The sequence below is a fragment of the Syngnathus scovelli genome, chromosome 19 (genome assembly GCF_024217435.2).
Source record: "Syngnathus scovelli strain Florida chromosome 19, RoL_Ssco_1.2, whole genome shotgun sequence".
Classification (NCBI taxonomy): domain Eukaryota; kingdom Metazoa; phylum Chordata; class Actinopteri; order Syngnathiformes; family Syngnathidae; genus Syngnathus; species Syngnathus scovelli.
Window position 1 is genome coordinate 4,933,326 of NC_090865.1, and position 21,706 is coordinate 4,955,031.

Genomic DNA, 21,706 nt, shown 5'->3' on the forward strand with positions numbered 1-21,706 from the left:
GAAAGCCTTCAAGCATATTCTTGTTTTCGGTCACGGTTGAGATTTTGGCGCCTATTGTGTGATGCCTGATATCAATCTAAAAAGTTTCCAGAAACTGCGACTTTGTGCTCATAGCGAAAGAATCAACAATCATTGTGAAATAAGATGTCAGTATCAAAAGAGTAATTCAACTTTAGGTGGTTTTTTTTTTTTTTTTTTAGATTTTCACGCATCAGTCTATAAAGCAATCGCTTTGACCTCACAATAACCTCACGATTGAAGCGGTAAACAACACGTCCCAAAAGTTCCAAGGAAAGGCCGGAACATAATAAATATCACATGAGGATGGGTCATGAGTTGAAGTAAGGTGCCGCCAAGAATTACAAAACAGGATAAAAATAAATCCAGTTAACACTTGCTTGCATTAAAATTCTCATTCAAAGATAGCTCAAATTCTGAACAACTAATTTAATGTGACCTTCGTTGTTGTTCGGAATTCCTTTTTTTTTGTGGGTGCAATATCGGATGTGAGCAGGAGAGGGAGCCATTCAAATGGATCTGCGTGTTGGCCCAAATCCAAATGATCGGATGTTCTATAGCTGTGAGTCATTTTGCAGCACCATGTCGTCCTGTTCTTTGCACGCGGTGCTGACTCACCCTCCAACAAGGGAAGGGCACAAACACACGCCCAGTGCCTGTGTGGGACGCGCACAGCTTCCGTTACAGATAAGCAAGGGTCATAGATTGTGTTGCAAAAGTTACCTTTGAAAAAGTAAGCTTCACATGTTGCTTCACTCATTGCGTTAAGCTAAAAGTATTTACACTACTGATAGCTTGCTTTAGTCTATTTCAATACTTAATTGAAAGTGCACTTTAACAGTGAAGTTTTAAGAGCATGTTTATTTTAATTAAGAACAAAATAAAGGAGTCTTTTTATCACTTAAGATAATAAGGCAGTCTGTTTTGGCCTGACACATTAAACACAACGGGGATCAATGGGGGTATTTATTCTCTGTTGTTAGAATTAGTAACCCCCGTAATTTTGCAAAGGGGAGGGGGTAACCTATTCAAATTGCGTGTTGATCGTGACTGACGTCAGAGCCTCTGACTCAGAGGTATCGGTTTAAACTGGGAATAAATATGGACAACGTTTTATAGATTACCGTATCGTGTTTATTTATAGCATTATTTGGCTGTTTTTTTTTTATTAGTATTATTTTTTAACTATTTTGCAGTTTGGTGTGACAGTTGTGTGTTTTAGATTGGACTCACGCTAAAACTGAAACGATTCCTCAGTCGTGTATAAATGAAAAATATTTTTAATGTTCAATACGGCGATTTTAGTTGTATGTTTGTGAGTTGTCGTCCGATGACGCAAAACAAACTAGATAATGTGAGCTTTCTGGAACTGACGTCACGGAGCCGGATTCTTTTTACGTAGTACTGACGCCAGACATCTCGTGCTACATTTGAGGTCACCGTAAACGCCGCTTTCCGGAATTGAATATGCGAAAAAACAGCTTGAATTTGCTTTAGACAAGCACCTTTCGACTTTAATAAACAGCATTGTATAGCAGCATACGTGTTTCAATAGTTTATTGTGTTGTTTGGATTCAACAGGCTATTTTATCATTTCACATTTCACATCTACATATTTATTTAATCGGGTGTTTATCACTCACTATTCGTGGAAATAATCAAAATATATGTGTGTAAGATAGATATACGATCAGAATATACAAACAGGTATTGGACAACAGAAAATAACTCGAGCAGTGATTGGATTTCTCTCGCCGGTTCCTGACACACCAACATTTCCGATAGCCATGAAAGTAACCACCAAGCAAGGTTCCTCCCTGAACAACAGACGAAGCTGCCACATTGAAGAGGAACAAAAAGGCAACTTGACAGCGCTTTCTGCACTCGCTCCCCTTTCTCCGGGCTAGTCACTGGATTTCAATGTTCATCCTGCGCTTTGTGAGTATACCAAATAACGAACGAAAAGTGGCATATTTGTACATGTCAGCTGCCTTGTAGTTTCGAGCCGCGCTACACATTGACTTGCACGGAGATTAGCATTAGCAGCAGTTAGCTCAAGTAAGTTCAAAGTGTGCACTATGCAGCCACGTTAACCTTAGCATGTAGCTGTTAGCGGCGATCGCTTGACACGATCGTGTCTCCGTGCTTTTGTGTTTAATCTGAACGTCTTTCTTAAGATAAAACCGTGCCAAACAGAGTGTTTTTGCACAATCGCCGCGATCATTATTAAGAAATACGTAAAAAAAGTGTCGAGAGTGGAGCTAGCTTGCTAGCTAACGATGCTAAGTTTCTTGCTATCAGGATCTGGGGCAATGAAGAGGGCACGTTTACGGTCACGACGAACAGAAATTAACAGTATCCTCAGGGTATTGTTTTTCATCGAAGCAGATCTGACACGGTCTTATCATGCTGTAAATTGTCTAAACAGGATCAAGGCTGTTGGTTCCACTTATTTGAGTCAACAAATGATGAAGATAACGCTAGCCATTAGCTCAGGGGTGTGCGGGGTGGTGGGGGGGGGGACTAGCCTTTCCTCGTGAACTTACAATCAGGAGTCGATTGCTTAGATTCGCTTGATATTTCACGTTTTGATATGCACATGCTGAATTTGGTGTGCAGGTGAGTGTTTTGTGCTTGTCTGCGATCACGAGCTCGGATATAATGTGCAGCTAGCTGGCGATCGAGCTCACTGCCTTCCGCCCTTTGTGGCAAATCTTGACCCAGGACACGCTTGACTTATTTCGTGTCATATTTGACACTATATCACGCTTATATGTTAACACGTTGGAAAACCTTAGACCTGGAAAGAATGCACGATTATCGTTTCAAGTAGAAAATCTGCAGCCCCGCTACAAGAAAAGTGCATAAAATTCCAAAGATTAATCGATTGCCATGACACCAGCTTTATCAGATAGAACATTTAAATAGAATTCCGGTGGTGTGAGTAATATTTTCCTGAAATAAATATTTTAAAAATCTATCCCTCTTTAAAACCGGTGAAAATGCACCGCTGGCCAACGGCTTAACTCAAAGACAATCGAGGTCAAATTTTGAGGTGTGCCCTTTTTTGTTGAATGGTACCGATAACAATTCATAAAGTTAGTGAGAAATGGTGTGAAATTAATAATATAACCCATGTACTTGCTCTTCTGAGAAAAAGTAGTGATAAATATTCTGGCAACTTCAGTTAAACCCAATTATTGTCGATGTGCTCTGAAATCTAGTCTCCACCTCTTGTGCACTAAGTGTGTCTTTACAATCATGTAAAATGGAAGTCATAAAGAACGCGGCCATATAGCCATGTTGCGGGCTGAGGTGAAAGGAGGAAATGTACTTGGAGAGGAAGTTGATTCGAGCAGCTGTGACACTAAAGGCCCAGCGCATTCCCATGCCTCTCGGTTTTCAGTGTATGACCTTCCAACGGAGTCCCCCTGGTCAGTAATCATTTCTGATGTGTAGCTTATGATACTGGATATGAGCATTGAGGATGGAGAAGAAAAAAAATGCACAAAAAGGGATGGTGTAGTCTCGGCTCAGTTTAAAGTATGCAAATCAACCGCTACTGTTGTTCTGAGACCTTTAAGCCGATGTTCTCACTTTAGGCAATAACAGTTTAACCATCCGAGAGGTACGAGCATATCATTCATCACATCCTGTAACTAAGTGACTGTAACAGAATGCTCGGTTAGACTGTAACTAACTGCGGATGTGTTTGCGACTTACGCAATGGACATTATGTAATTGGACTCAGAGTACAGTAAAAAATATTTGAATTTCCAAATTCGCTTTGATTCCGTGCTGGAAGATTTTAAATCCACCTTTTTTTAGTTCTTTCCGGTAAGCAAAAGGCCGGAGAGAATTATTGGTAGCCATAGCCACCCGGTGCGTTTCATCGGCGCCACGTTGGTTAATGAATCATGCCCTCGTTGGCGCAACGTTCGTTTACGGTTGTTGCCACAGCGCCACGATAGACTGACCGAGCAACGCTGGCGCTGTCTGACATACTGGCGGCGACTCTCGATGCTGCTGCAGCACAGCCACCTGCTGACACTGAAGCGACAGGTAGGGAAAGGCGCTGCAATCTTCTCGAAAACGCCATTTTCGGCCTGAACATTTTTCCAGTGCAATGAGCGCGGCGTGTCGCCGGTGGCCTTTACTTTTCCAGGCAGCGTCGGCGATTCGGAACGACCCTTGCTGAGAAGCGACGGGGTCGTTCCACCAGAACAAAGCCGTATTTTCCCCGTTGCCGTGGCGATGTTTGCCCCCACGCTATTCCTCTTCATATCCTCGAGGAGCTTATTTAACGCGCGCAAATGTGTGACTCCTCTCCGCACGACCTCCAGATGACGCCTTTGATAACGACGCTCGCACAGTCGTCCTTTTCATGAGCGTTTAAAAATTCCCAGATTAATGTGGAAGAGTAACAAGCTGCTGTGAGCCGCCGCTGCCGCCGTGAAAACTTGTGCCGTCGGCTATAAAGTTTGGCTCCTGTGAATGTTTCGAAAGCAGCATGCGCTTCACGGGGGATACCTAAATTCCCCACGGACGCATTTGTTACCACCACGGAGATTATTGTTGGTATAGCAACCCCCCCACCCCCCTCCTCCTCCCCATGTGGCTGTCAGAAGGCCAAGTTGGTCTCTAAATGTCAGTAGAAATAAAAAAGCATGTCGCAGCGGGGCTAAGCAACCCTTGAGCAACAATGCGAGCTTAAGAACGTTCTCAGTCTGACTTGGAAGCCAACTCTTTGGTCTTTCCGTGCAGTCATTCTGGTTCGGACGTCTGTTAACGTGCGTATGTGTGTGTAAGGAGGGGAGGCAAGTTAATACACAACCGTCCCTTAGTTACATGAAAAGACAAACACGCGCGCTCGCAAGCGTAAAACTTGTTCCTCAAACTTCTTAGAAGTCTCTTTCAAAGCAAGAAAAAAAAGAAACTAGTCTTCAAAATGCGGAAGTAACAATATTTTAAAAGGGTCAACCTGTATTTGCATTTTTTTTTTTCAGTAATTTGACTAGCTTGCCTAGGAAATGTAATTCTGTTATCTGGAAATGATTTTGTTGTCATTCTTGGATGAAAGACAAAATTGTGGCAATGTCAACAGGTGGCAGGTGTGGGCACGATGTAGGCCAGAGGTCTCGCAGCCTTTATCTGCGCCGAGCGACTCCAAGGAGAACCTCACTCATCCCCTCCCTCCCCTCTGTGTCTACTTACTTGTCAAAGCCGCCGTTTGGCCTCATTGAGTCAGCAAATTAGCTCTTAGTCTGGCCATGCCCGGTCTGGATCCAGACAAAATGGCCCCATTCCTAGAAAACTTTCGTAAATACGTGTTTTGTCTCGGCGGTGACCTGCGGCGGCGGGCAACCCCTGCCCTGTGTCACTGTCACCTGCGTGTTCTTTTTCTGCCCCCTCCCGCCCAGAGATAAGCGCGGCCCCTTATCGGCGAGCGCGACCTCGTTGGGCTCTCTCACAATCCACTCTCTGTTCTCTTCAGTCACTGTTGAGGCCAGCTGATTTGGGAAACCCTCCACAAATCTGATTGCATCCCCCCCTCGCTTTCCACCCCGTCACACACACACACACACATACAGAATTGGTTGGCCCCTCCCTTAACAGTAAAGCATGTGGTCAGCGCCAAGGGAAGTTCGCCCAAGGGACCTTTCACTGAGCTCAGCTGACCTCTGTCCCAGTTTTATTTTTACTGTATGAGAGCTTGTGTTTTATGGGCATTCATTTATCAGTACCTGCCACCTCTAGAGAATTGGGGTTAGCCCTTTAGCAATGGCGCTTTTCATTAAAAATGGATTTAAAACAAATAATGCATCCAATGTCTAATCAGAGCAGCCGTTTTTGTAAAACGTCGAGCGCGAGAGACACGGAAGCCTTAGAGCGTGGGAGTGGAGCCTCCTCTCGTTTGAAGCTTTGCCCACCCTGTAATCCTCACCTTGTGACTACAGGCCTGTGACACCATGCTGAAGTCCAAGCTTGCAATTCCCGTTCCCACTTAACTAGTGTCATGCAAGTCCCCCACCCCACCACCACCCCCTCGTAAATTAAGCAGAGTCCGTCATGGTGGCTGCAGCTTATTATGTTATTTATTTGTTTATTTTTACACTAGCACAAATTTCAACTCTGTGGCCTTTGTGTGAATAATTTCTAAATCTTGTCTCTCTTTTCTCGACAGGCTTTCTGTGTTAACTTGGGCCGTACCTATATGGCGTGTGTGAGCGGGGAATTTTGCCAGGCACAGCACCTCGCCGCCGTGGAGAAGTGAATCGGCTGCCCCGCCCCGAAAGACTACGCTGCCCGCAAGCCCCCTTGATTGGCCATTGTCCTCGGAAGCGTTGACTTTTGGAATCATTTATTAAAAAAAAAAAAGCCCACCTGGATAACGTACGCGTGGTCCTCGCCCTGACTGTCCCCCGCCAATACGCCAACTCTTTGCTTTCTGCTTTCTCTTTGAACAGCCAATCACAAACAGCTCTCCTGAATGGGGTAAAGTGACTCTCGGATAGTCTCTCCATCTTTTTCCTTTTTTTTTTTTTTTGTTTGGCATTTTGACTTTGTATTGTTTTTATTTTGACATCCCGAGGTTTTGTTGGACTCGTTTTTTGTCCCTTCCTCCCCCTCCTCGTCCTCTGTGTGCATCACCCTCATCACCTCCTTGTCGTCCCTCCTTTTATTTACTCAGCCGCAAATCTCCCTTTTCTTGACTTTTTTTGTTTTGTTTGTTTGGTAAGAGTTTTGCATTGTAATTGTTTATTTCCTTCAAGCCGTCTCGCCAACATGAACCGCCCCGCTGCAGTCGAGATAACCTACGAGTGCATGAGGTTCCTCATCACCCACAATCCCACCAATGCCACCCTTAACAAGTTCACCGAGGTATGTCTGCCGACGCTTTTCTTCACGTAAACGCACTTGTTTACGACTGGTCTGGCATTTTTATTTTACACCCTGCCAGGAGCTAAAAAAGTTTGCGGTGCACACACTGGTAAGAGTGTGTGAAGCCACCTACGACAAGGCTCCAGTGGAGAAGGAAGGGATTCAGGTTTTGGTAAGAGATGATTCTTAATGACTTTGTTAGATCGTATTTAAACAATTTTTTTTTTTTGTCTCTGTAAAGGACTGGCCGTTTGATGACGGAGCCCCTCCCCCAACCCACATTGTGGACGACTGGCTCAAGCTGCTCAACACCAAGTTTCGAGAGGAACCCGGCTGCTGCATCGCCGTGCATTGTGTGGCAGGACTCGGCCGGTGAGTCCATAAAAAGGGGGAGGGGGGTTGACATTTGCGTCCTTACGCTCCAGGCAGGCAGCCATGCCTTTTAATATGGCAACTGCCGTCATGGCGTCATTGCGTTTATACTCGCCAGTTGCTACAACAACGTTCAACACGCAGGAGTTATTTTTAGCGGTATTTGTTTTGGCCCCGACATCAGTGAGGCGAGATGTAAATGGCAAGACCAACACGCGAAAGGAGCACGCACCCGCGTCCGTTCAGTGTGTCATCAGCAGCTCGCTTTTTTTAGCTTCTCGAACTGGAGTAGTGTCAAGGCTAAAAGCCCCACCCCCCCTCCCCCCACCACCATTTGCATGTGATTTGATGGGCGGTCATGAGGTTGTGTTGGCTTAAGTGCGTGCGTGTGATGCACTTACTCACTTCCACTAGCAGCGGGGCAGAGAATTTCACGCGTTTAAAAATAAAAAGACAAAACGAGCCTGAAAATAAAGAAGCACATGATGTGTGGAAGTGAGTGCAAATCGGGAAAAAAAAAAAAAAATCTTCTGACGGCACATGTAAACCTAATCGGATGTTTGGCCTTTTTGCATTCTGGATGTTGTGTCACTGTCACTCTTGGTTGGGAGCTTCACTTGCTCTTTTTGGGCGCCTCGGTTGGAACTATTTGACACTGATTACCTTTCTCCTCCACCGCCCTCCATTTTATGATTCTCTTCCCCTTTTTTTTCACCGCCCCGCAGCTTTCCATCTCTCCGTTCTCACATTCGGCCTCGAATTCTACCCTGCGGGAAATTTGCTTCGCCAAGCGTTGAGATTTGACCCAGCCGTGAAGCTTTTATTTATTTCTTTTCCCCGAGATATTATTCCTCGCCGTTTTCGTCGGGGCGCGCTGTAAACCCGCTGGCCCAGCAAGGCAACGCGAACCCTCGCACCCCCTGTTGATTTCCCAGGCCTGTTTCTCAGGTTGAAACAGCCATGCACCAACAAAGCCATGCAAGCTCTGGCATTTAATCTTATCTTCTCCTCCTTGTGTCTCCCTTCACCTTGCGCCGCATCCGATTGGTCCACCTCCCAGCGCTCCTGTCTTGGTGGCCTTGGCTCTCATCGAGAGCGGGATGAAGTATGAGGATGCCGTGCAGTTCATAAGGCAGTAAGTTGTTGGAGAAATGTCAAAAGGTGGGATCAGGTCTCTAAGCACCGGCAACTTTTTTTGTTTTGTACCCTTGTCTCCTTTAGGAAGAGGCGCGGGGCCTTCAACTCCAAACAGCTTCTTTACCTCGAGAAATACCGACCGAAAATGCGTCTGCGCTTCAAGGACCCCAACGGCCACAGCTGTTGCGTGCAGTAAAGCCAGCCAAGCCCACCAGCACCTACCTGCCTATGCACCTCGAGCGGGAGCGTGGAGGGTGAAAATAGAGGAGAGAGAGAGAGAGGGGGCGCTGTGTGTAATTGTTGTGATGATTTGTAAACATGCTTAATTGAACAGAGAACAAGCGAGTAATCGAATGAAAGGAATTGCAACGGTGGGGGTCCACCAGCCGAACCAGCAAAGCACACAGACGGGGCCCACCTACCGGTTCTACTCTCAACCACGGCCCAAATATAGTCCATCCTGTTGTTTTATTTTATATTATTTTGCTTTTTTTTTTTTCTCCCCCACCTCATTTCATCGTGGGATATTATACTTCCTTTGTGTTTTTTTTTTTTTTTTTAATTTTACACATACAGTGGAGATGAAAGGATGCAATATGAAATCAGATTTTTATTCCTGCAAATTAATTTTATGATTGGAATAGATTGATGTATCTTATAAAACGTTTTTAACCTCTTGTGACTGTCCATGTTGGGATGTTTTTCCTCACTCGGCGCACCAAGAATTGCAGTCATGTTTTTCCCCCCTTTTTAACTTGTTTGAAGTCACTTTCATTTTTAAGCTTCACAGAGTTTGAGTATGTCTGCGATATTTATTCACATGATCCATTTGGGAGTTGCAAGAGGGCAAGGACACTGATTTTTTTTTTTTCCCCTCAATCTTTATTTTTCATTCTTTTGAGAGCCATGTCTTTATTTTAGTTCTTTTTTTTTTTTCTTGGAGTGCAATAGTCTGTCCACCTCAGTAAAGCCCACCGAACTGCTGTGACAGCCTGCACACATGCACATTCACCATTCCACATCAGTTGCGCAACCTCTACAATTGGTACATTTGTTTTTCACAATGACCATAGGACTCCCCTTAAGAGGCACACACAGCCTGAAGACCCCCCCTCCTAACCTGAAAGGCAAAAAGTGTAAGAATGAAAATGGTCAGGGTTTTTTTTTATTCCCATTTTGAAAGCATCCCCAATTCGTATTTGTTCTTGAAAGAAAATTAAATAAATTGAATAAAAAGCAGTCTTGTGTCTTCATTGCATAAGTTGTTTGCAAAAGGTGAGGTTAGAATCTGCCCCAAAAAAATACAACTTGAAGTTTGTTCTTTGTTGATTCTTTTACTTTGACATTCAAATTATATAAACTGTTGAAAAGTAGTCAGATTACTTCATCAAGGAAAGTAAGGTGTTAGATTACAGAAATGTTTCATATCAATCAAATGATCAATATTTCTTTAGTGAAGCAAATTGATACAAAACACTTCATTCAGGAGAGTTTTGGCTTTCATTTTTAAAACCAATGGAGGAAACCTTTTGTTTCTACAACATGAATAAGCAACAGAACATTTGTTAGGAACTTTACAAATAAATTACATAAAAGCAATGTACATATTGTTATGATTGGTATGAAACCCTACTTTGAAAACATCTGATTTGAAAATGAGTTATTTGTCAGTTTGTTTTGTAGCTTTGACTGTATGAGGCAGGGGTGTCGCACTCCAGTCCTCGGGGGCCGCATTCCAACATGTTTTCCAAGATTCCCTCGTTAAGTGCACCTGTGGCAAAAGTTAGGCTCCGGCAAACCGTGAAAATGTACCAATCTTTTCACGCAGGTGTGTTTAACGAGGGTAACTTGGAAAACATATTGGAACGTGGCCTCGAGGACTAGAGCTTGACACCTCTGACCTTTGACCATGATATTTCCCTAATAAAGTGGGCTGTTATTAGGTACACTTGAAAATGGCGGTGTACCTAATGGAGTGTCCAAGTAAACGTCACAGATCAGACAGCCAATCATCAAGTGGGGGTGATGGCGGGTGTGGCACCATCTAGTGTCCAAGTGACGTAGGTACACCTGTAAATGGCGGCGTACTTAATGGAGTGTCCGTGTGATTCCCTCGTTAAGTGCACCTGCGTGAAAAGTTTTAGCTCCTGCAGAACGTGAAAGAAGCTAAAAGTTTTCACGCAGGTGCGCTTAACGAGGGTCACTTGAAAAACATGTTGGAACGCGTCCTTGAGGACTAGATCTTGACACCTGTGTCCTTTGACCATGATATTTCCCCAATAAAGTGGCCTGTTATTAGGTACACTTGAAAATGGTGGTGTACCTAATAGAGTGTCCGTGTGATTCCCTCGTTAAGTGCACCTGCGTGAAAAGTTTTAGCTCCTGCAGAACGTGAAAGAAGCTAAAAGTTTTCACGCAGGTGCGCTTAACGAGGGTCACTTGGAAAACATGATGGAACGCGGCCCTAAGGACTAGAGCTTGACACCTGTGACCTTTGACCATGATATTTCCCTAATAAAGTGGCCTGTTATTAGGTACACTTGAAAATGGCGGTGTACCTAATGGAGTGTCCGTGTGATTCCCTCGTTAAGTGCACCTGCGTGAAAAGTTTTAGCTCCTGCAGAACGTGAAAGAAGCTAAAAGTTTTCACGCAGGTGCGCTTAACGAGGGTCACTTGGAAAACATGTTGGAACGCGGCCCTGAGGACTAGAGCTTGACACCTGTGACCTTTGACCATGATATTTCCCTAATAAAGTGGCCTGTTATTAGGTACACTTGAAAATGGCGGTGTACCTAATGGAGTGTCCGTGTGATTCCCTCGTTAAGTGCACCTGCGTGAAAAGTTTTAGCTCCTGCAGGACGTGAAAGAAGCTAAAAGTTTTCACGCAGGTGCGCTTAACGAGGGTCACTTGGAAAACATGTTGGAACGCGGCCCTGAGGACTAGAGCTTGACACCTGTGACCTTTGACCATGATATTTCCCTAATAAAGTGGCCTGTTATTAGATACACTTGAAAATGGCGGTGTACCTAATGGAGTGTCCGTGTGATTCCCTCGTTAAGTGCACCTGCGTGAAAACTTTTAGCTCCTGCAGAACGTGAAAGAAGCTAAAAGTTTTCACGCAGGTGCGCTTAACGAGGGTCACTTGAAAAATATGTTGGAACGCGTCCTTGAGGACTAGATCTTGACACCTGTGTCCTTTGACCATGATATTTCCCTAATAAAGTGGGCTATTAGGTACACTTGAAAATGGCGGTGTACCTAATGGAGTGTCCGTGTGATTCCCTCGTTAAGTGCACCTGCGAGAAAAGTTTTAGCTCCTGCCACAAATACCCATAGGCAGGCCCTGAAAATATACATAGGAGAAAAAATGAACGGATTTGGCAGCATTTCTCATATTGACCAGGAGATGGCAACAGAGTAGCGCCTGAAGACGATGTAGTGCTCTGCAAGATTATCGTCATTTATGTTATGTGATTATGATTGTGAGTTTGTGTCATAAATGAAAGAGTCCCAAGCATAAAATTCGGGGTTGTTACCAAGGAGCTAATCGTTCCTCTCTCCTTGAAAGAATCTTTTTTTTTTTTTTAACTCCTTCTATCTTGAGTGTATTTACACCAAAAGTTCCAGAAAGTTCTTCCTGGACCTGCTGTGTCATTTATTGAACAATGCAATCTAAGTATAGTACACAATCATTACACTATCTGCTCATGATTGAAAGGTTCTATTTGACACTTTTACAGAATATACAGTGTGAATACAGATTAACAAGTGATAAAAGAAACAATAAATATATATCACAATTCAGCGCTACCGGGGATGAACGATCTACTATGTGTTAAATTATGGAAAAACGCCACTAACATTGTTTTCATACTCGTGGCTAAACACAATGTATTTCCGCAATTAGTCGCCATCTTGCAATAAATGGCATTTCTACAGCACAGTATACATTTTTGATGTAAATAAATACAATTAAATAAATAAATGAAAAAAATAAAATATGCAAACAGTACATACATACATTTATAATAGCACCATAATGCCCACTGCCCATCTGCAGTTAAGTAAATCAAAGCCCCCTGGCCACTAGTTGCAGAAATACGGTATCATGTTTTTTTGTGATGTGACTCAATTATATCATAGAAACTAAATTTCAGATATATTTCTTTCAAGACTTCTATCGTGGCTGTGTGACAGTCAACGCTGTTTGTTGGCTCATTTTCCGATCACGTTTGTTTGCATTATTGTACAGCGCAGAGTTTAAATGGGCTCCACTTGAGGTTCGGTGGGCGGGGTAGCGATGTCTTCCAGCAGATCAGCGTCGGGTTCGGTCACCACCACAGCTACCTGCTCACATGCAAAAATTCGTTCTTGAATGTGTGTATGCATGTGTGTGTGCGTGCATGCAGTACCTGGGATGGAAAGGGCTCGGTCGCTGCAGGAGGAGCCGCGCGAACAGCGTGAACAACTGGCGATGGTGGCGGGCGGGTCTGTGGGTAGCGAGGTCGCTCACTTGGAGCCTGAACCACAACAGTAAAATTAAAAAATAAATAAAAATTCAATAGTTAGAGAAGTTTGATGCAGAAGTGTAGTTGATCTAGTCTATTTATAGAATTGAAAAAAAGATGACGTCCAAATGGAAAGGCAGGTGAGGTCATGACCTGAGTCCTGCGCGCGGCGAGCACGGTCAGACCGAAGAGCATGGCGATAATGCAGATCAGCAACTCCAGAACGAGGAAGATCACCAGCGTCCCCAGGATGCCATCAATGAGCATCTAAACAAAGCAAGACGTACTCGTTCAGCACAAACACAAAAATGTCCCGCATGAGCTGAATGCATAAACAAAACAAAAAAAAGAGAACACAATGAAATGTACAATGGCTGTCTGCTTACTTTGCACTTTTGCTCGACCAGCTCGGTGCATTTCCTGAAACAATGTAGCTGCGAAGACAAAACATAAAAAAGTTGGCTTTGGGGCCACTAATACGTAGCAACAATTTTTAGAATTTTGAATCTAGTATTGCATCACTGATCTCTAATAGAAAAGTTAATTAAGAAGCACAAAAAAGATCTGCTGTGTTATGCTAATTTTAATATCCAGTCAATGGTGTTTCGCATTTATGTTAGCATCAAGCTAGTAGACTTCCTTCCATCTTGCAATCACATTGTTTCAGTCTTGCACCGGACAAGACTCGCTAAATGAAGCGAGCGCTACTCACGGGACGTTTAATTATCTAACGAGATGAAATGCAAGCGCTGGGTGTGGTTGCATTACCACGGCGTGGTACTCCAGGCGGCGGCAGTGTTCGCAGTGGTATGAGTCCTGCCTGTACGGGAGGTGCTTGGACATCAGCCCCAGGGCGGCAGTGGCAAACGCGGCGCTGATCAGATGGAGAACCAGGGCGCATTTGACCTGCAAAACCACCAGAAACAACAGTGCTCTATTTATTATAAAACTGGCTTGATGAAGCAGCATGTGGCTCCTTGCTTTTGTACATCCACTCACCCAAAACAGAGTGGGCCTCCTCCCACTGTGGATCAACACAGACCCCGACAAGATGACCTGGTAGAAAGAAGATCCAGTGGATCAGTGAAGGACGCCAAAAGTCTGACCAATGCTAAATGTTAGCGCTAGCCCTCCTACCTGAATCACCACGACGATGAAGAGAGCCACGTCGGTCGTAAAGTGGATCTCGTGCACCCGCAGCACGGACATGCTCAGGCACAGGATCAACACCGCGATGACCAGCTGGATGGCCTGAAGAGGAGAAGGCAGCCGCTATTGTTTTTTTTTTTCTTCATTTTAGCAGTTGATTGAATTAACTGTACTTCAATTGGCAAGTTTCAGCTAACAGAGAGCATGTTAGCATGTTTCGTTGGTCTCATGGTTCCGTTCTGACTAGCTCACCCCCAAAGTCTTTGGCTCCATCTTGAAGTGGGACTGCAACTGGCCAGGACTAAGCGTCCCCGGCGGGGGCGTCGTTTCTTTCGGATCGTCCTGGGCCATCTTGCTGTCTTTGTGATTGTGTGGACAAAAGTTTTGGGACACATTTACAGGTTGTTGGTGAATTCAGACCACATGCAATAAACAGTGCATAACATAAATAGTTATAATTTGATGGGTGGATGAGTCGTCACTGCGTCCTCTAGCAGACTTAGACCAGAGAGAGGCCTCTTAAAGAGACAGGTGACCAGCAAAATCATTAGGCACGCCATCAATCATGTTCAAAACATTTTGTCATATACAGTACAAATGCACATTTTGATTTTACAATTTTCATTAATTTCCTTCAATGCTGCCATTCGTGGACTATTAAATAAAATTGGTCAAGGTACACTGCAGCAAAGTGGGAGGCGACTGCAGTGTGACTTTGGGTGTGTGCTCTGGAGGGACATCCATGCATCTCATGAGAAACATCTACGAAAACAAAAAGGTGTTCTTACCTGCGCTGAGTCACCAAGCAACGTCTTCTCGGTCAGGATGCCGTTGTTGGACAGGCAGGCTGCTAAAATTAGAGTGTGAGATTGTGTATGTGTGTGATGGCACTGCAGCAAACGGGCCGCTGCAGACTTTTTGCAGACTTGCAGTCCGGGAGAGAGGAAGGAGGGAAGGGAGGGGAGGCAGTCTGGTGATGTCATCATGTGATGGCGTTGCTCAATTCATTGAAAAATTTATTAAGATGTAAATGTTAAATATAACCAAGGGAGGAAAATAAAATCCATGTGGTGATTGCCAGTATAATAAATGTGGAAAATGTTTTTTTAATTCTAAATAGTAATGCTAAAATATTTAAATAAAAATTAAATATGTAAAATGAAACCAAATATAAATATTTGAACTAAAAGAAGTTTCTGCCTTTATTTTTTTAAAAACACGTATCTTCAGATTTTTTTTTTTTTCTAGGGTGCGTTTAATATTTTTGGCCACGTGGTAGCGCTACAGAGCCCATTTAAAACTTGATACAGTAAACACAGCACAGTGTATTCTGAAACGTATACTGCACAAAGCTAATAAGGCTAAATCCTGAGTGACATCAAAAGACATTCACATAACACAATATTTATTATGATAGTGGTTGGAATTCAGCGTCTTACTTTTTTTTTTTTTCTCTATCGTGACAGCTGTGTTTGCGCCCTACTGATTCGGTCCAGATGTGAAAATAGACCAATCCAACCCCCTCAAAAAAAGCATCCAAAGGGAGTTAAACTTAAGTCCTTGGATGAGTAAAATCAGCATATTTGGTCAAATGAACAAGTGAATTAAAAGGTGTCAAAAAGCACATTAGTACCATGTTCACATTTAACATTCAAAATGAACACAGGGAATAGTTCAGCAGTCACATTATGACAGGGTCCGAGTGTGTAGCCAAGGCACGTTGAGGAGCAGCAATGCCATCCTATAACCCGCCACCATTGAGTACAAAAAAACTTATATAAAATAGTTCCATAAAGTTTGTGATGTGCCCAAAGTGTGCAAACATTGAATTCCTACTAATATTTGACATTTTTGTACCAAAGCCTACTAAAATAAGAGTACTGTACATTTTGCAGTCAGGTGGCATCAAAAGTGGGTAACATTCCATAAAGTGAAAATGTGTTTTTAAAAATGTTCTGGGAAAATAACCATCTTTGTCACATTAGTACAGCAATATTTTTTTTTTCTTTTATCCTTACCTGGAGTGCCGGCGCTCAAATGGGCGTGTTGGGCAAGTGTCCGTTGGAAGCGGCAAGCGCCCCGTTGGAGAGGGTGCCCTGGACGTGCCCGTTGCGCTTGCTCTGCGTGGGCCCCACTCGGAGGGCCTCTTGCTCCTCTGGAGTCCGTCTGTCCGAATCGGCCACCACTTGCACGGTGCGGCTATGCCACCGCTCTCTGACCACATAGAGGAGGATGGTGAAGAGCACGCTCAGGCAAAGCACTAAGAGGACCGACACGGCCACCAGCTCCTTTAAGTAGGAAGGGGTCTGCGCTGACAGAAGCGAGTCCCCGTCTTGATAGACAGCCTCATTTGGTGCCGCTTTCATCATCCATACGGAAAGGTTGAGGCCCGGCTGCGTAGGTCCCTTCGGGCTGGGTAGTGGGCCGCTCTTCTGCTTGACGTGATAGACGGCCATGGTCTGCCGGAAGCTGTTCTCGGTGGACAGGCACAGGTAGTGGCCCAGAGTGGCGGGCGTGGCCACGAAGCTCAGGCTGCCGTCTTCCAGGTGGAGGTAGAGCTCCGGCGACAGGCGGCTGTTTGGGCGCTCCCACGACTGGCGGGAGAGGCGGGAGGCGGCGGGACATGGGAGGCGTACCACCTCGTGTAGGGATACCGACAGCTGCTCGCCTACGGGACAGGGAGCTGATATACACAATCAAGGAGTTAAATTTTCTTGACATTTTTTTCACTAGTACTTCTGCACTGAAAATGTGGAAATGCGGCTTACCTGCAGGCAGGTTGCTTGGTCCTAAGCGAGCTCTGTGCATGGAGGTAGCGCTCTCGCACGCCTTCTCCACGTTGCCCCTCTCTACATCCTGGCCAAGGTGGACGCTGGAGACCCCCACGCAGGCCCGGCTGGCAGCATCCCACCCGCAGAAGGGGTCCCGGGCAAGGACACACTGGGCACAGGTCCAGTAGAAGGAGCAGTTGGACGTCGGGAGCCTGAGCACGCCCTCTGATGTACCGATGTAGATCAAGCCCTGTTGAAGAAATGACGGCAACCAATCTTGTCAGACCATTTCAATATTTTAAAATAAAATGGCCATTGGATTGAAATGGATTGGCTGTACTTTGGGTATGGACAGCTTGAGGCTCTTGACAGGTTGAGGTTTGAGGAACACCTGCACCTCCTCCACCACGTGTGCACCGCTCTGCAGCAGCACTGCTTTGTGAAGGTACCCCGACTCTGAAACACCATCAAAGATGTCTGACCTCCTGGCAATCCTGAAAAATATTCTCGCAAAGTAGCCTCACCTGTGAGGAGAAACAGGACCGTGTAGTCCACGCCGTCTGTCGCCCGGACCCTCTGGACGGCCAGGTGGCTGTAGCGGTGCTCGGTGGACACCATGGTGGGTCCCCCGCCCGCTGGCCGCACGCTGTCGTCCGTCAGGAAGTTCTCCTTGACGAAGCGAAGGGCGTTGTCTGACGCGTTGTGCAAGCCGCACTGAAGATGTGAAGAAAGGACACCCTCAAAAATTAATTCATTCTTCAATATTCCACAGCCAGAAAAATAATTGGCATTTGTGTCTCTGTGACATTGACCTGGCCTGGGTTGGCCACCCTCTCCTGCACCCTGGTGCTCCACTGCAGCGTGTCACGGTTGAGGACCTTGTAGCTGCCCGAGAACGCCGACCTGATATCCGCCAAGCGGAACGAGCATACGGCCGACAGTCCCGAATTGATTGACCTGGGTTAAAAGGAGAAACCAAATCAACAACGCGTGACTCTACATGAAAAAATTATACAGTGTGAAGGAGAAGACATGTGGGACGCCAATCACGTGTCACAGTGTATTTCGTGGAGAATTTTTTCTTCCTTTAGTCCTTACCAAGAAAAAATGTGCTCTTAACTTTCTTAAAGAAAGAACTGCAGCTGTAACAAAGTTCTGTACATAATAAAAGAATAAATGGAATTGACTTCAAATATCTTGGGAACAGTTGAACCATAAATAAAATTGGATGACAAAAAAAAAAATATCTTACTAACCATTGCGAAGTGAAGATGCCGTAGAAAAGCGTATCGTCCGTCGTCGCGCCATCGGTTGGCGCCAGGCTATCGATGTCCTGGATGACGTTATAGGGCAGCTCGCCGTCCGCCTGGCACAGCAGCTGCGCTTTGGCGAAGGTGGTCCAGCGCCGCTGGAGCGTCCGCTGACCTCCGACGTCGCTCTAGGAAAGAACAAAGAACGTCATATCTAATTCATACGAGTTGGCCTGTGCTCCAGGTTCTTACCGTGCAGACTTGGGAAACACGTGAAACGATGAACTTGTCGACAAAGTCGTACTCCCGGCCCACTTCGCTGAAGAAAAAGTAAATTTTGCCCTCGTCTGGAATGAAGGTGGAGCTTATGAAAGTCGGATCTGCACGCAGAGAAGAAAAAAGAAACAATTTTATATGTAGAACAACAAAAAGTCCGTGCCCTCCACAATGTCCTTACCCTCCAGCCATCCCAGCGTGTCGTCCAGCTTGAGGTCCACACGAGAGCCTTCGCTGAGGTGGCGGGATATGAGCGGCCAGTTGCCCCGGTAGTCGGCCACCGTGCCCGTGTACAGCTCTCCGTCTGGCGACACATTACGACAGGATGGTCGGTACATGTTTGTTTTGATTGACAGATCTTCCTTGTGTGGTGGTTTCGTGGTAACAAATGGACGGGAGCAGTAAGCGTTGGCGTCACAGACCTACGATGATAGCGGTGTTGCGCTGGTAGGGGTCATAAGGGCAGCGACCTCGTCCCTCGTCGGCCTTCAGGCTCATTGTTAATGTATCGGAGTTCTGGAAAAATAAATCAAGTGTGATTAAATCGGTCAATCAATTAATTCGATCGTCCCTAATTTGTATAGAGAACTGATATATTTATGTAAGGCAAACTTACGATGTAGATACAACGTGGACTAAAGGCGAATGTTCCACAAGCGTAGAGGTGAGTGGCGTTCAGGAACAGCAACACACGGATGAAATTTGGACAGTCCGTCTGGAAAAAGAAAGAAAAAAAGTTTCACAAAAGAACAAGAATTGTCACAATTTTGGATTGTGAAGTGTGTGCAAACAAGCTACTTGCCATCTTCTTGCCTTTCATGGAACATTGCTCCAGGTCTTTCTCCGAAGGCTTCCAGTCCAGCTGTCAGAAGAACGCAATGCTCGGTATTGAACATCTCCCACTTAGCACGCCTTCCCTTACCTTGTTCCTCAGCATAATGGTGTCCTCGAGGCTGACATCCAGCTCTAGCACGATGTCACGGCCGCCCACGAAGAGCGTATCGCCGTCGTTGCTGAGGAGCAGCGTGGTGGTGTTGCCCACGTCGGCACTGCTGAAGCGAGTGAGACGTCGCCCGGGACTGCCTGTGATCACATGAGGATCAGAGAAGAAACAGAATAAACGGCATGCACGTGGAATAAGTCGGGATGACAAAATGTCTCCACTCACCCATTGGGAAGGAGACCCGAGCAGTCGGGGTGGTCACAGAGGAGCTCACACAGCACAGCAGAGTCACGGCAATGGGGAGCAAACGGCAGCCACTTTCCATGGTGGCACAAAGTTGAGGTGGAGGGTTGATGGTCCTGAGTAGGGGGGGTCAAGGAGATGCTGATAGCAGGGGCAGCGACCCTCGCTGAGACCCCATTTTTCGGTTGGCACCCATTGTTGAGACAGCTTAGAGGGGCAGACAGCAGGCATTGCAAATTACAAGCAGGTTTTTTGCAGAAAAACAAAAAGAGAGACTTCCATCTTTCCTTATTAATGAGGATACAGGACTCAAATAGCATTGTTACTATGCAGTTCCTATTCCAGTTATTTCTAACGTTACCAAGCAAAAAAGTGAATTAAATTAACATTAAGCCAATTAAAATGGTCAAGACACGAATCGGAGTTTATATTTTACGATATTTATGTGAGCGTTTAAACGCCACACACGCACTTATCCCTGCTATGTTAGCTTACATGCTAACAGTTAGCTCTTCTCCGAGCCGGTTCACTATTAATCTAAATCCTGCAAATGTTGCCATCGAAATACACGATGAACCGATGAAATATGTATTTTAATGTTTGCATCACCCTCCCATAAAAGAGCATTTGATGCAAATCACCCTTCCTTCGTATCGTCCCAGGTAGTCTTTGTGCAAAACATTTACAGCCATAACACAAACAAGGCGTGCACATTGCAAGATATCCACAAATAATTTCAACGCGCTTACGTATCGTCCGGTACCGCCGGTTCTATCCCCCGGAGAGCTTAAAGCAGGAAGCGGCTGCAAGGCAATCGCGTGTCGGCGTGGCGAAAACGCTGACCGCGTGAGTGGGTGGGTGAGAGGGTGAACTGGGTCTTTACTATGTCAACAAACTGCCTCCGCCCACCAGTGGGGCCGAAGACACACGACTGGTGGTCCCAGCGTGCCGTGTGACAGCCAAGTTTTGAAGCAACCTGTCAATCATTCTTCAGGTCAACAGTCAAAGCTGCTGCACAAAATAATATTTTGTACATTACCCAAATAATTTTATTTATTTACCTACAACCAACGTTTTAACCAATTTTGCAACAAAGTTGACCCACTAGTAGATAGTTTTCGATCACGTCATGATCAAGATTTTTGGACACCATATTGGAGGTCAAGATATAGATTTCTGTAGAAACAATCATTTAATGTCAACTGTTATACATACATTTACTCTACCATGGCTTGATCGACGGATTGCTTCAGTAAAGTTTTGCATGCTATTTACGATTTGCAGTGCATAAAGCGTGACTAGTACAAAATCTTCCAAGTGGGTACAGCCTGTTCAATCCCCACAAGTTTAATTAATGTCCAACATATAATTAATCCCAATCTGGTTTGTTGGGGATTCCCCACCCGGTGCGTGATTTTGCAAAAGTACCTGTCAGATCTTTAACCATCCATCTTCTACGAGTAGACGACTCCCATTAATTTTCCTGCATGGACAGCACAGCGGTCAAAGTTCACCATCGATCTTGAGTCATTCAGTTTCAAGTAGTCAAAATTGCATTTAAACTTGGACAAGTTAACCTCGAAAAAGCAGGTAAAGGTAGGGAGAGGCTAATCAGAAGTAAAGGAGATTAGTCAGGATTAGCGGGGTGACCTGAAACCAGACACGTGGTCAAAAAGCCGGGTAAAACTACCACCCACAACGTGATGCGGCATTTTTGACATCACTTAACAGTTGAAACTAATTGAAATACTATCAAACCAAAAAATAAAATACTGTACCACTGTGGTGTCGTTGATATTGACCAATATTAGTTGTCTCTCGCGCCCCCCAATGGCCGGCAGCAGCCAGTAAGGGGCCCACTGAGGGGGATTCCCAACACTGTGTCGATGCGGCAGTGCCGAGGGAGTGACGTCAGGAGTTGGCGTGGGTTGGAGGACCTCATTTTGAGTTTGTTGCCACTGCCTGTTAAAGCCATCAATGTCTACCTATTTTATTGTCGTCGTTTTGTACAAGCATAGAAAACACGAGAACAATTTTGATTTTAGAGCACTGTGACAACATACCTCGAGATTAACTGTGCACAAGGAGTGAATTTATTCAAACATTATTTCACAAACTGGTTCTACTCAACGCTGATCTCACCCAACTGCCAATA

General features: G+C 45.1%; 3 protein-coding genes across 8 annotated transcripts; 1 reads left to right on the forward strand and 2 right to left on the reverse strand.

The window, feature by feature from the left end:
- The first annotated feature begins 1,788 nt into the window (after positions 1-1,788).
- ptp4a2b (protein tyrosine phosphatase 4A2b) lies at positions 1,789-9,648 on the forward strand. The gene is made up of 7 exons (XM_049751611.1): positions 1,789-1,956; positions 6,203-6,513; positions 6,792-6,900; positions 6,980-7,072; positions 7,142-7,272; positions 8,333-8,407; positions 8,494-9,648. The coding sequence occupies exons 2-7, from the start codon at positions 6,509-6,511 to the stop codon at positions 8,603-8,605; spliced, it is 525 nt and encodes a 174-aa protein (XP_049607568.1). The 5' UTR covers positions 1,789-1,956; positions 6,203-6,508; the 3' UTR covers positions 8,606-9,648.
- A 2,394-nt stretch (positions 9,649-12,042) lies between these two features.
- si:dkey-81h8.1 (uncharacterized protein LOC100034657 homolog) lies at positions 12,043-15,115 on the reverse strand. 4 transcript variants are annotated; one of them, XM_049751588.1, is made up of 10 exons: positions 14,857-15,115; positions 14,524-14,586; positions 14,321-14,426; positions 14,057-14,170; positions 13,919-13,975; positions 13,688-13,825; positions 13,306-13,353; positions 13,073-13,186; positions 12,824-12,931; positions 12,043-12,758 (listed from the first exon to the last, which is right to left on the reverse strand). In XM_049751588.1, the coding sequence occupies exons 3-10, from the start codon at positions 14,417-14,419 to the stop codon at positions 12,672-12,674; spliced, it is 765 nt and encodes a 254-aa protein (XP_049607545.1). In that variant the 5' UTR covers positions 14,420-14,426; positions 14,524-14,586; positions 14,857-15,115; the 3' UTR covers positions 12,043-12,671. The 4 variants fall into 4 exon arrangements, with proteins under 4 accessions (XP_049607545.1, XP_049607547.1, XP_049607546.1 ...); XM_049751590.1 differs by lacking the exon at positions 14,524-14,586 and having other exon boundaries at positions 14,321-14,423; XM_049751589.1 differs by lacking the exon at positions 14,524-14,586 and having other exon boundaries at positions 14,321-14,427.
- Positions 15,116-15,245: 130 nt separating this feature from the next.
- Positions 15,246-21,469, reverse strand: sema4ab (sema domain, immunoglobulin domain (Ig), transmembrane domain (TM) and short cytoplasmic domain, (semaphorin) 4Ab). 3 transcript variants are annotated; one of them, XM_049751408.2, is made up of 15 exons: positions 21,330-21,469; positions 20,980-21,034; positions 19,534-19,758; positions 19,288-19,448; positions 19,168-19,227; positions 18,982-19,080; positions 18,788-18,881; positions 18,547-18,669; positions 18,342-18,469; positions 18,096-18,277; positions 17,652-17,796; positions 17,364-17,553; positions 17,180-17,295; positions 16,837-17,089; positions 15,246-16,751 (listed from the first exon to the last, which is right to left on the reverse strand). In XM_049751408.2, exons 3-15 carry the CDS (start codon positions 19,631-19,633, stop codon positions 16,102-16,104), a joined length of 2,301 nt encoding a protein of 766 aa, XP_049607365.1. In that variant the 5' UTR covers positions 19,634-19,758; positions 20,980-21,034; positions 21,330-21,469; the 3' UTR covers positions 15,246-16,101. The 3 variants fall into 3 exon arrangements, with proteins under 3 accessions (XP_049607365.1, XP_049607367.1, XP_049607364.1); XM_049751410.2 differs by lacking the exons at positions 20,980-21,034; positions 21,330-21,469 and adding an exon at positions 20,301-20,520 and having other exon boundaries at positions 15,246-16,736; XM_049751407.2 differs by lacking the exons at positions 20,980-21,034; positions 21,330-21,469 and adding an exon at positions 20,301-20,516.
- Positions 21,470-21,706: the final 237 nt, after the last annotated feature.